Source organism: Monodon monoceros, unplaced genomic scaffold (assembly GCF_005190385.1).
Source record: "Monodon monoceros isolate NGI ecotype Baffin Bay Population unplaced genomic scaffold, NGI_Narwhal_1 Super_Scaffold_1, whole genome shotgun sequence".
In the NCBI taxonomy this organism is placed as follows: Eukaryota; Metazoa; Chordata; class Mammalia; order Artiodactyla; family Monodontidae; genus Monodon; species Monodon monoceros.
The window spans coordinates 71,099,435-71,112,193 of record NW_021703765.1 but is presented as its reverse complement, the minus strand read 5'-3'; the positions used below and the strand labels follow the sequence as shown (position 1 = coordinate 71,112,193).

Sequence of the window (12,759 nt, the reverse complement as noted above, 5' to 3'; positions counted from 1 at the left end):
CCATTTCCATCATCCCTTTCATCTAGACTCTTCCAGCAGCGTCATAACTGGCCTCCCTGATTCCCAACTCCCACCATGAGCTCATCCTTAACACCAGTGCCAGATGATTCTCCTCCCTGAACTACAGCTTTATTCAGATCACTTCACGATTTTAAAATCTCCAATGGCCCCCCATTGTCTTCAGCTCAGCATTCAAAGCTACATAGGTGGAAAGACCACAGGTTTTATAAGCAATCTGATCTCTGTTCTAATACCAACTCTGCCCTTCACTAGTTGCAGGATTTTGGGCAAGACCCTGACCCTCTCAGAACCTGTTTCCACATCTATAAAATGGGGGTAATAATACCCAAGTGGAAAGATTATTGTAAGTTTTAAGCTAGACAATGTAAGCCAATCCTTTGGCTACCCGTAGTTGGCACTCAATAAATGGCATCTTTCCTTCTTCTGGGAGCCAATGCCAACCTATCTTTACCTTTACAACTTTATTCTTCTTCCTTGGCTGTTGTCCAAACACAACTTCCTGCCCCGGGGTCTTTGGAGAAGCTGTTCTCTCTACTTGCCTTGCCTTCCATCTTTGCCCATATAATTCCCTATGTCCTTTAAGGGCCACAGTCATGAAGTGTTCCTTGATCAATTTTGTCAAATATTGTCAGTGGCATGCCAAGGGGGGAGGTAAGAATGTGTTGCCACTGACATTGTTTAGAATTGCCAGCTCATAGTGATAATAGAAAGCACACAGACTTTTAGTTTTATGCTACTGTATCTAATAATATCTCCCTTCTCTGAATTCCAAAAAATGCAAAGCATCATTTATAAGGTATTTAATATACTGTTTAATATAATTCAATACTGGTTATTATTATAGTTATTTCTAGTCACGTTTTCTATCCATTATTAAACTGTAAACTTTTTGAGGGCAAGTATCATAACATATAAATCCTTGTTTCTCCTACATAACAGCTTCTATGCAATAAATGTTCTGGATAAATGAAGAGGTTAATATCAACCATACAGGCCAAGTTAATATGTAACACATCTGGCATTCTGAGATCAAGGTGGCTTTTTTTGGCCACACTGAGCGGTTTGTGGGATCTTAGTTCCCCAGCCAGGGATCAAACCCGTGCCCTTGGCTGTGAAAGTGTGGAGTTCTAACCACTGGACCGCCAGGGAATTCCCAAGGTGGCTTTTTTTAACGTCTTATTGTGTGAGCACTGACTCTGTGCTAGGCAATGTGCTAAGTGCTTTACATACATCATTCATTATAAAAATGTATCAAGTTCCTACTCTATCCTAAGCACTGTGCTAGGCCTTGAGAAGACATTAGTGAACAAAATTGTTTACTTACACAATGCCTGGTGGTCAGAGAGGTTAACTAACTTACCCAGGGTTATTCAGCTAGTAACTGGGGTAGCCTCAGTTGGAAACTGGGTCTTACCCTAGCAACCATGTTCTTAACCACTATATTATATTTCCTCTGGTGTGAGCTATAGAGAAGCCATAGGAGACTGGTGATTGCCCAGTTTGACCACACTCTCTTACACAAGCAATGATGGAATCATTCTCAAGGATAGGGATTTGTATTTTCATAAATCCTAAAGGGCTTTTATAATGTTAATACCAAACCCATACCAACTTCTGATGGTTACTTAATAAATACTTACTGGCCAACTACCTTGATAACTATATAATCCAGTGGACTTCTTCATGACTTGGGAATTTCAAAATTCACCGTAAAAAATTAATCCCCAATAAAAGCTTATTTCTCCCAGTGACTGTCAAGTATAAATTAAATTACCAATATTAACTGGTGCATTATTCCACCTGTCTTCCCAGAACACTTAACTTGCCTACATATACACCTCAGACACACACAAAACTACATTCTGCAGAACAGGCAATTAAACCTTGACTCTTCAGATAATGATGTTCCCTTTTATCACAGAAAGGCACCAAGAAGCCCATCTAGGCTTTTTACTAAGAGCAAGAAGGGTAGTAGTAGCAGTGATAACACAAACTATGAAAAATAGATTAAAGGCATTTTGCCTATCCACCAGCAAAAGTTTTCAGTTGTCCTGGCAACTGGATGATATACTACTTCTACAATCAGTTTACTCTGAAAATGACAAAGAAAAATAAAGAGAAAATGGGGGGAGGGGAATTCACTTAAGAAACAGTGTTATTATGAGCAGTATCAATAGGTATAATTAACTTGCCAGCCAACAGATTAAATCAGAATGTGATGCAGAAAGAATAAGACATAACAAATATTTGGCAAATTCTTGAAATGAAATAAAACTAGGAAGTGTCTAGGGGCTTCCCTGGTGGCGCAGTTGTTGAGAGTCCGCCTGCCGTTGCAGGGCACACGGGTTCGTGCCCCGGTCTGGGAAGATCCCACATGCCGCGGAGCGGCTGGGCCCGTGAGCCATGGCTGCTGAGCCTGCGCGTCCGGAGCCTATGCGCCGCAACGTGAGAGGCCACAACAGTGAGAAGCCCGTGTACCGCAAAAAAACCCCAAAAAACTAGGAAGTGTCTAAAAATAGCTTCAGATGAATGATCTATGTACAAAACACATCAGTAGTGTGTTTAGGGCCAAGATCATTGAAAAGAAGTAGGAAAATGTGAGCACAGAAAATTAAATCACAAATCTTTCTATATTTGGGCATTGGAAGACCCGAAAATACCCAACTCTTGAGCATAAAGCAGTTGTTTTCTGATGAGTTTGAGCAGTGGAGACTGCCAAATCACTAGAAGAGAGAGTGAATTCAGGGAGCAATTTAGTCAATGTTGGGAGCGATTCAGCCCAAAACAGAAGGGTTTTGTTGTTGTTGTTGTTTATTTGTTTGTTTGCCTAAGTGGTATGGCTCTATTATGAGCTGGTTTCCAGATGCGAATTCTTAAGAGCAACCAAAGGCACCCTTGGGCTCACATCACAGCCTCTCTTGTGTATAACCCATTTATATATTTCTCAGGCAACAAATCCCATGGTCAGATTGTAGAAGCCTGTTGTTTTAGATCCGGATTTCTCAACCTCGGTGCTACTGGCATTTAGGGACAGATAATTCTTGTTGTTGGGGGTGGGTGCTGCTGTCTTATGCATTGCAGAGTGTTTAGCAGCATCTCTGGCCTCTATCCACTAGAGAGCGACCCCCATCCCCCGTTGTGAAAACCAAAAATGTCTCCAGATACTGCCCAATGTCCCCAGGGGGCAAAATCACCCCCAGTTGAGAACCACTGGTTTAGAGGATGCAGAGATGATCATCCAGCCCAACCCTGTATCATTCGGATGAGGAAACCAAAGCCCAAACACACTGAATTCCTTTCTCAAATGTACACAGCTGGTTAAACACAGATCTAATCCAGGAGCCTCAGGTCATCACTCTCAGTAACTGCACTATATGCCAACTTTAGTCATTTGCATACCACCGTCATGATTTCGCTCTACCCAATGACACGTTATTTATTATTTTTATTAAGTTGACTATTTTTTAACTTGATAAATTTATTTTAAAAGGAAATGGAGGGGCTTCCCTGGTGGCACAGTGGTTGAGAATACGCCTGCCAATGCAGGGGACACGGGTTCGAGCCCTGGTCTGGGAAGATCCCACATGCCGCGGAGCAGCTAAGCCCATGCGCCACAACTACTGAGCCTGTGCTCTAGAGCCTGCAAGACACAACTACTGAGCCCGCATGCCTAGAGCCTGTGCTCCACAAGAGAAGCCAGCACAATGAGAAGCCCGCGCACTGCAGCGAAGAGTAGCCCCCGCTTGCCGCAACTAGAGAAAACCCGCACACAGCAACGAAGACCCAACACAGCCAAAAATAAGTAAATAAAATAAATTTATTTTAAAAAAAAGGAAATGGGGAACTATATTCAATACCTTGTAATAGCCTATAGTGGAAAAGAACCTGAAAAACAATACATATATAACTGAATCACTTTGCTGTATACCAGAAAACTAACATAACATTGTAAATCAACTATACTTCAATTTAAAAAAAAAAAAAGGAAACAGGCATATAAAGGAAAAGAAGTCAGACATAAAACATATGAAAGACCACGGTGTCAGAGGGAGAAATCTGTGCTTTTTTTTTTTTTAAGTCCTCGCAGCTTGTAGGACCTTAGCTCCCCAACCAGGTATCAAACCCGGGCCCCTGCAATGGAAGCTCGGAGTCCTAGGACTCGTTAGTCCAGTCCTAACCACTGGACCGCCAGGGAATTCTCTGTGCTCAGTTAGTTTATGTATTTATTTATCAAGCACCCACACTGTGCCTACCATGTGCCAGGCACTATTTTAAGTGCTGTACATACATGAAACCTTTTTATCTTAATAACAACCTAAAAGTAAAAGGGAAAAGGGAGTGTGGGGTGGGGTTGAGGGGACCCTGAGAGGACAAAGGGAAAGGTGGGAGGGGCTGCCAAGGTGAGAACCTAGAGATGGGAGGGGCTGGGAAGGAGTCCCAGCAGGGCATGCTGGGGCACCGTGATGGGTAGCAGAGAAAGCACACGCCTACACCAGGCAAAGCAGGGTATCTGCTAAAGACTGACACTACTGAGCATCAGCCACTGAAGTTAATGTTTTTCCCTTAAAAATCAAGTTGAGAATCAGTAGAGGTACACACACCACACTTTGCAAAATGTTGAGTCAATTCATCTCCAAAAAATATAAAAAGCTTTTGGGTAACATTTTAGGAATTTTTGAGACTTTTATGTTCCCACGACTAGTTCATAAGTAAAATATAAAACTTAAAAAAATGCACACACACTTAAAATTGCTGAATGAAAATACCAAGTGTAGAACTGCTTTATCACGTTTTGCCAGCTCCTCATGTTTCTTCCACACTTAAATTTTCAAAAACAAATTTTCTGTAATATGTTTTGTCTTTTACACTTTCCAGTTTTTGCAGATCAGGATGCTAATAAAAATAAACAATTTGAGGAAATTCGATGAGTGTTATTATATTTGGAAATATCAGGGTTTCTAAAAAATAAAAAATGTCATGCTTTACTCTTAGTGATGTGACAGCACTTATGTGGAAATCCATCCATTGCATGTTAAGATGGGTCATACCTAAGTTCACCAAAATATCCAGGTACCAAAAGCAACACTGAAGCAAATATATTATAAAGGAATATAAAAATGATGAAAATGTGAGGCTTAGTAAGAGCAAACACTTTAGAGTTAGACAGCATCATAGTATCACGTCCTAGTATATACTAGTGTTATATACCAGCATTATAGGGTCATTGTGGGGATTAAATGAGATGTCATAAAGGATTTAAGGAATTAAATGCTAAATATATTCTAGCCACTATTATTATAGTATGAAGCAGAATAAACTAAATAATAAGCTTCTTAGAAGTCCAAGGGTTTTTATATCTTTGCTTTGATGAGTTTTGAATCCTGCCACCAGTTTCCATGTGGGGAGGTACTTGTTCATTCTTCTTAGCTTAGAGTTGACCTGTCTCGAATGGCTTTAAATCAGCAATTTTCGAAGTGTGGTTCATCAACTCCTGAGGTCCCAAAGAGCCTTTCAGAGGGTCAAGGAAGGAAGCACTATTTTCATAATAATTGCAATGATAGTAATTCTAATTTTATTAATAAAAGTAAAACTAATTTCATAATCTCATATTTTATTTCATAATTTCATGTTAGTAGACATAATACTAATTGTCTAATACTATTTTTGTTTTTCACTGTGTTGACATTGGCATTGGTAATGCAAAAGGAATAGTGGGTAAGTAACTCTACTGATACCTTAGCATGATTCATGACAGTGGTACCAAAGCGAGTTATTCTTCACTACTATGTGCTCACAAGAAGAAGAAGAAAAAAGCTAATTTCATTTAAAAATGTGCCTGATGAAGCAGTACTTTTATTAAATCCCAATGCTTGAGTACACATCTTTTTAATATTCCATGTGATGAAATGGAAAGTACCGATAAAGCACTTCTGCTGCATACCTAAGTATGTTGTTGTCTTGAGATAAAGCCCTTGTACCATCATTTGAATTAGGAGTTGAACTAGTCACGTTTTTCATGGAACACCGTTTTTACTTGAATGAATGACAGACAGACTTTGGTATTCAGATTTGGGTATTTGGCAGATATTTACTCAAAAATGAATGTACCACCCTTTCTGGCAGTGACAACCTCCCCACGAGAACGTGCCTCTCGCAAAGGATCCCCTTCATCCCTCTCCAGAGGAGAAGAGGAAACACAAGAAGAAGCACCTGGTGCAAAGCCCCAATTCCTATTTCATGGATGTGAAATACCCAGGATGCTATAAAATCACAACCATCTTTAGCCATGCACAAACAGTAGTTTTTTGTGTTGGCTGCTTTACTGTCCTCTGCCAGCCTACAGGAGGAATAGTAAGGCTTACAGAAGGATGCTCCTTTAGACAGAAGCAGCACTAAAAGCATCCTGAAACAAAATGAATGGGAAACCATCCCAATAAACACATCTTGGATTAAAAAAAAAAGAATGTACCAAGTCTGTCACTTCAAGGAAAACAATAGACACTATGGTTACCAATGATAAAACTGGAGCTTTCCAGTAGAAATAAGAATTTTGGAAAACTCATACACACCTCAGTGAGCTTGATAGCTTGCCAATACATAAAGACCTTTCTGATGAGATCAGTGGTTATATTAATGAATGGTATTTTAAAATATATATAGTATAATGACATGTGACAATATTTGGAAGATCTGCGTAACTCAGTGAACCAATATTTTCCCAATGACTGATACATACTTTTAAAGAATCAATCACACATGGGTAAAAGATCCATTCAAAGTGAAAGGTAGATCAGTGGATTTCCTTGATGTGGTTTTAGATTCCACCTTGCAACTAACCTTTAAGAAGCTATCACTTGCTGAGTTTTGGTGTATTATCAAAGAAAAATACCTTCAACGATCAGAAAAGGCTATTAAAATATTCCTCCTTTTCCCAATTGCATCTTTGTGAGACCAGATTCTCTCCATATATTTCAACCAAAACAAAACATCACCACATTGAATGGAGAGGCAGATATAAAAGTCCATTTTCTACTGTTAAGCCAAACATTAGAGATTTACAAAAATGAAAAACAATGCCTTTCTTCTTGCTCATTTTCTTTGGAGGGGAATATATATTTTTCATTAAATACATTATGTTAAGATTTAACAGGTTTATTTTAAGTATTTAAAATAAAAATTTTTCTGTTTTAATTTTTAATACAGTCAATATCTAAACCTATATAAAGTTTTTTGATATCTTTGATGATTTTTAAGAGTGTAAAGAGGTTCTGAGACCAAAAAGTATAAGAACCACTATTCTAAATAGTTCTCCAAACTTGGGCTGGTCTCCTTTGACTATTCACAAGAAGATAGTACTTAGGGCCAAACCTGTAGTAGAAAATGATCACTTCCTAGTCCGGTTAGGCAGGGGAACATTGTGAAGAAGGATCCTCAGAAATTAGAGTTAGCATTGTAATAGTTCATTCTCACAGTAACAGGCAAGTCTAATAGAGTAGGACCATCGATTTTAAGGAAGGCAAGAAAAAGACCTTTAGGGAAAGACAGGCTGCAAGTCTGCATCAGGAAAAATAAATAGCTGAAACAAATGACTTTGAATTAGGAATTCTGTTTGCTCTTGATATGTGTGTCCCTAATCTATTTGTAGGAGTAACTTCTCCTTTCCTGATCAAAAAAGACAAAAGGGATTCTTCAGTTGGGTCTCACCATGGGCCCACAATTCCTGCTCAAGAGGGCATAATAAAAAGTGTGAGAACAATGCATTGTTGGAATGGTACCATGGTCAACTTTCAAAATTTAGCTCTAAGATTGATGTGGGAACCCCTCTATGGTCTGTCTCCTTTTCAGTCAACAAGAGAACAAAGTCAGCCCTGAGGCTCAGGACCTTTAGGATTCTGACCTTCAGCCTGAGGGTAGAAGGTGATGTATATACCTGAGTATTGTTTAGGCTCTGAATTTAATAAGGACAAAAAGCCATGAGAAACCATTTGACTCATTTCAGCCGCTCAGTGTCCTGAAATATTCCATCTTACTGTAATGAAAAGAATCAAAATATGATCTAACTCAAAAATGGGTTGTTGTCCAAGAGGAAAGGGAATAGTGACCAATTCTAGCTTCAGATGGGATTGTTTCTGAAAATAGAAGACAGAGCATTACCAATGAGGTCAAAGCAAGAACTGACTGGAATCACCCAGTAGGTTCTTCAGTCCTTGATTTGATCATTGCAGTAAGCTTTCCTGATAGCACCTTGGATATCGACACAGGCCATCTTGATCACAAATTACTATTTACCTTCCTCAACACTTATATGTGAGGAAAGTAAAGAATAACGATATATATGTGAACCCTGGAGTCAGCCTGTCTGGATCTGATCCTGTATTTCTCAAGGCCTCAATTTCCTTCTCTGTAAAATGAGAAGAGTGATAGTACTGACTTTTAAGATTCTTGAGAGGATTATCTAAAATAATGCGTATAAAGCACCTAACACAAGACATGGCACATACTAAGCGCCTAATAAACGGAAGTTATCATGGAGCGTCCTTGCTTCGTATTTCCATCTGTGAGCAGTTTTTTCCGTTGTTTCTCAACATAACCCCTTTCTTTCGGGGCTGCTGATCTCTGAGGCATCTGGTCCCTTATATCCCTGAGTCATCATCATTGAGATGCTGGGTTTCTGAAGTCATCCCTCCTACTGCTCTCTAGGGCTCCCTCTCTTGACTGCTTAGCTCTCACGGGGGCTCAGACCCACAAGCCGTGGCTGCGAGTGTCTGTCGGGCTTGGCCACCCGTCTTGGAGAAATGTCCTCAGTCCCCTTGGTAATCACCTAAGGCTGAGACCCATTGGACCCAGAGAAACGCTCCAGCCCAGAAGCGGGAGGGAGGCCGGGGGTGGGGCCATCCCCTAAGGTGAGAACAAGGCTAGGGGTAAGGCCGTGCTCGGAGGTGCGCGCGAGGCCACACCCCGAGGTGAGCGTGCTGGGGGCGGAGCCACACCCGGTGGACGTGAGGCCGGGGGCGTGGCCGCGTCGGGGAGCCGCCCGGACAGTTAAGCCTGCGCCAGCTGTCTCCACGGGCGGCGCGCGCAGCCGCTGCCGGGCGTGAGGCAGCGCAGGGGTTAAGGCCGTCGGCGCCACCTGGGCGCCGCTGAGGAGACCCACGAGCCGGCGAATCGCGCGCTGGCGCGGCGAACAGGTGCCCGTGCGCGTCAGGCGCCGGCAAGGGGCGGGGAGAGGGGGCGCGGCCGGAAGCCTCGGGCGGGGTGCGGCCGTCCGGGTGAACTGGAGGAGCTGAGGCAGTCAGGAAGGAGCTCGCTGGGCTGCGCGGCGCGCGATGTGGAGCCGCCGCCTCGGCCCCTGCAGCAGCCGCTGTCGCCGCCGCTGCTGCTGGGGCTGCCGCCGAGCCGAGGGACATGGAGCGCGGCTGCAGAGAGCGGCCACCGGCAGCAGCAGCAGCGAGCGTCGCAGCGACAGCGGAGCACCGCCCGCCCCGTGAGGCGCTGCCCGGCCAGCGGCGGCAGCGGGAGCAGCAGCAACAGGGTGGTTGAAAAGCCGGCGGCGGCGTTCCTCCTCGCAACCGCCCCTCCCGCTTCGCGTCCCCTCAGTCTTCGCTTTCTCAGCCTTCCCTTTGCCACCCCGTCCTCCTCCCCAGCGCTCGCGGAGCAGCTGAGCCCGGGGGCGGGGGAAGGGGGCGCGTGCCGCCGGCGCGGGGGAGGGGCGGGGCGGCGCGCGCCGCGCCCAGGGCTCTCGGAGACCCGGGGGGCGCGTGCCGCGGCGTGAGGAGAGGCGCGGGGCGGTGCGACGGGGCCCCTCCCCCTTGCAGCCTGGCGCGCGCCGGCCGGGCCGCACCGCTGCGGGCTCCGCGCGCGCGGGCCATGTCCGCCTTTTGCCTGGGCTTGGCTGGCCGCGCTTCAGCACCCGCAGAGCCGGACAGCGCCTGCTGCATGGAGCTGCTCGCCGCGGCCGCGGACGCAGTCGGGAATCCAGCCGCAGCCGCCGCCGCCGCCGCCCTTGTCTCCTTCCCCGGGGGCCCCGGGGAGCTGGAACTGGCGTTAGAGGAGGAGCTGGCGCTGCTGGCGGCCGGGGAACGGCCGTCCGACCCCGGAGAGCATCCTCAGGCCGAGCCCGGGCCTCCAGCCGAGGGGGCCGAACTGCAGCCGCCGCCCGCCCAGGATCCCGAGCTGCTGTCGGTGATCCGGCAGAAGGAGAAGGATCTGGTCTTGGCGGCCCGACTGGGCAAGGCACTGCTCGAGAGGAACCAGGACATGAGCCGGCAGTACGAGCAGATGCACAAGGAGCTGACAGATAAGCTGGAGGTGAGGACGTCCCTCCTGGGATGGGTGGGAAGCGGGGGGTGGGGGGGAGCCCAGGCACCTGCCTGCCGGCCCTCGGTAGCTTCGGGAGCCACTCACCCACCCCACCCCATCCCACCTTTCTTGCTCATCCTCCCTCACAGAAAACCACCTGGAAGCGGGGCAGCATGGAGGGTTTTGGATTATCAGACGAGGGCATTCATTGAACCCACCTGGCTTTCCCACCCTACTCACAGCAAACGGGTCTATGCACGGCTCCAAACACTGTGGGCCGTTCTGTATACGTACTGTACACAGCATCTAAAATAGAGTTTACAGTATGACATTTATTTATACAGCACTGAGGTGATGTCCACACACAGAGAAATTAGAAAGTCGCGAAGCATTTAAAATATGCTCCATGTTTTCAGAGAAGTAGTTAATCGCTAATCAGGGTGTTAGCCTAAAGCGTTTCAGCTTTGGAGTTAAGGCCTCCAGATGCCCTTGTCTTAACTTCCCGGCAGCTCAGAGTTGTGGGAAACAAGTGCCCCTAAAGGAGCTTTATATAGCCTTCAAATAGTTAAGGATTAGGAAGTATGGTTCCATTGCAGAAATCAGGTGAGCCTGCGCTCTGCATGTGACCACTGGTTGTGGATTTGATTTGGACCTCAGTATTTATATGTATTTAAACAGTACTTTTCTGTTTCTGTTCTGGGTCTCACACATGCAGTTGGTTCGCCAAATGCAACCTGTGAGAACCATACAACTTTAACCATTGTTATAAATACCCCTTAAAGTGTCTGTAAGATTTCTGCCACTTCTCTGGACCAAAGTCTTTTGCAGCTATGCCTGTTTGTTTTCTTGACCTTAACTAGAAAAGGGCCTTGAAAGTGGTACAGGTTGCCACCATTTATAAAAATTAGATTTTTTTTTTTAAAGTGGGGATAGGGGAGGTGCATCATGGCAGTGGGGATGAGCTTATCCTTTTCTGCCTGTGCATTTACTGTTGTTACCCAGTTTGGTTGCAACCAGTTCTTTTTATTCTTAGTTAGAAGAGAATAGTACAGCCCTGAATGAGGTCCATATCACTGCTGCGGGTCAGACAGTCAGAATGTAGATTCAGAAACTTTTCTATAATAAGAAGTGTGTCTGTATTCCAACGACATATCAAAAGTAAATCAGGGAAGAAAAAAAGGAAACCACTGTAACCCTGTAGTTCAGTTGGCCTCTTAACTAGGTCTGCCAGTCGATGAACTCCTGAGATACCTCTCTGAAAAGTGGTTTGTGAAACCTATAGGTAGACTGCCAAAAAGCAGCCCAGTGAATTGAATTGTTTAATTTTCACTTGAAGTAGAGGTCTAGGAATAAAAGGGTGTCTTTTTTTTTTTTAAGAGATTTGATTACAGGCTCTATATACAAGTACTACTGCAGAGATTTATGCTTGTGATTTGAAATTCCTTCAGTGAGGGACTTGATTAAAGAGACAGCTAACTTGAAAGGAACATCATATCAGTCAGTTTGATTAGTGATAGATTTCAGGGTAATCCTGAGTGTGCAGTTATACACATCCTGGTTTCCATTTGGAACCTTTATACATGTCTTCAGCAAAGGAAAAAGATATTCAAATTCTGTAACAAGAAAGGTTCTATTGTAAAAGAATAAATTACATTTGACTTTTTGCTGTTGACTTGATAGACAGTAATAAAATAGTTTAAAACTCTTATTAAACTTTTAAAAAAATCTTCATTCCTCTCAGGTCAGCATATGAACTCTAGTGTTAAAAGTTTATTTTTAATTTCTGGAAGTTGGTTGCACAACAGTATGAATGTACTTAGCACTGCTAAACCAACAGTACACTTAAAAATGGTTAATATGGTAAATTCTATGTTATGTATGCCTTACCACAATTTGAAAAATAACTTAAAAAGTGAAATATTGATCACTAATCAATATTACTGAGTGATGAAGGGGTTCAGTTATACAGTTTCTTCTAGGTATATCTGAAAATTATCATTAAAAGTTTTTTTTTAAAAAAATACACTTAAAATTATCAAGGTATTGTCGTTAGTTTCTTGTTAATTCTTTTAGTATTAATATGAGAGTGACAAATCTCATTATAACAGGGGACTATTTCATTTGATACCTGCAAGTGAGTTTTCCCTTGCAAATTACACCTGTAAATATATTTTTTAAGCAGCTTAGATTTTAGAATGTCTGCTTGAACAAATTCTTTCTAAAGTTTAATACAACCACTCTGCTAGATTTTCAATTAAATTCAACATTTAGGAGTAGAGAGCCAGCCATTACTTTAAAAACCATTTGTAATTTTCTACAAACTATCAGACAGTGGAGTCAAACACATTTTCTCATGGGTTAGTTTGAAAGATAAACACGAGAGGACTCTGAGAGAATGTTGGTTTGACTATTAAATAATGAGACTGGTTTTGTTTTTGT

The 12,759-nt window shown here is 43.5% G+C and overlaps 1 protein-coding gene across 2 annotated transcripts in view; it reads left to right on the top strand.

Moving 5' to 3' along the window:
• The first annotated feature begins 9,805 nt into the window (after positions 1 to 9,805).
• Positions 9,806 to 12,759, top strand: part of BICDL1 (BICD family like cargo adaptor 1) — a 98,952-nt gene continuing 95,998 nt past the window's right edge. The window contains exon 1 of one of the 2 annotated variants that reach the window (XM_029220137.1): positions 9,806 to 10,329. In XM_029220137.1, coding sequence (XP_029075970.1) covers positions 9,889 to 10,329 — 441 coding nt within the window. In that variant the 5' untranslated portion in view covers positions 9,806 to 9,888. The remainder of the gene's footprint in view (positions 10,330 to 12,759) is intronic. The other variant, XM_029220147.1, reaches the window with a different exon arrangement.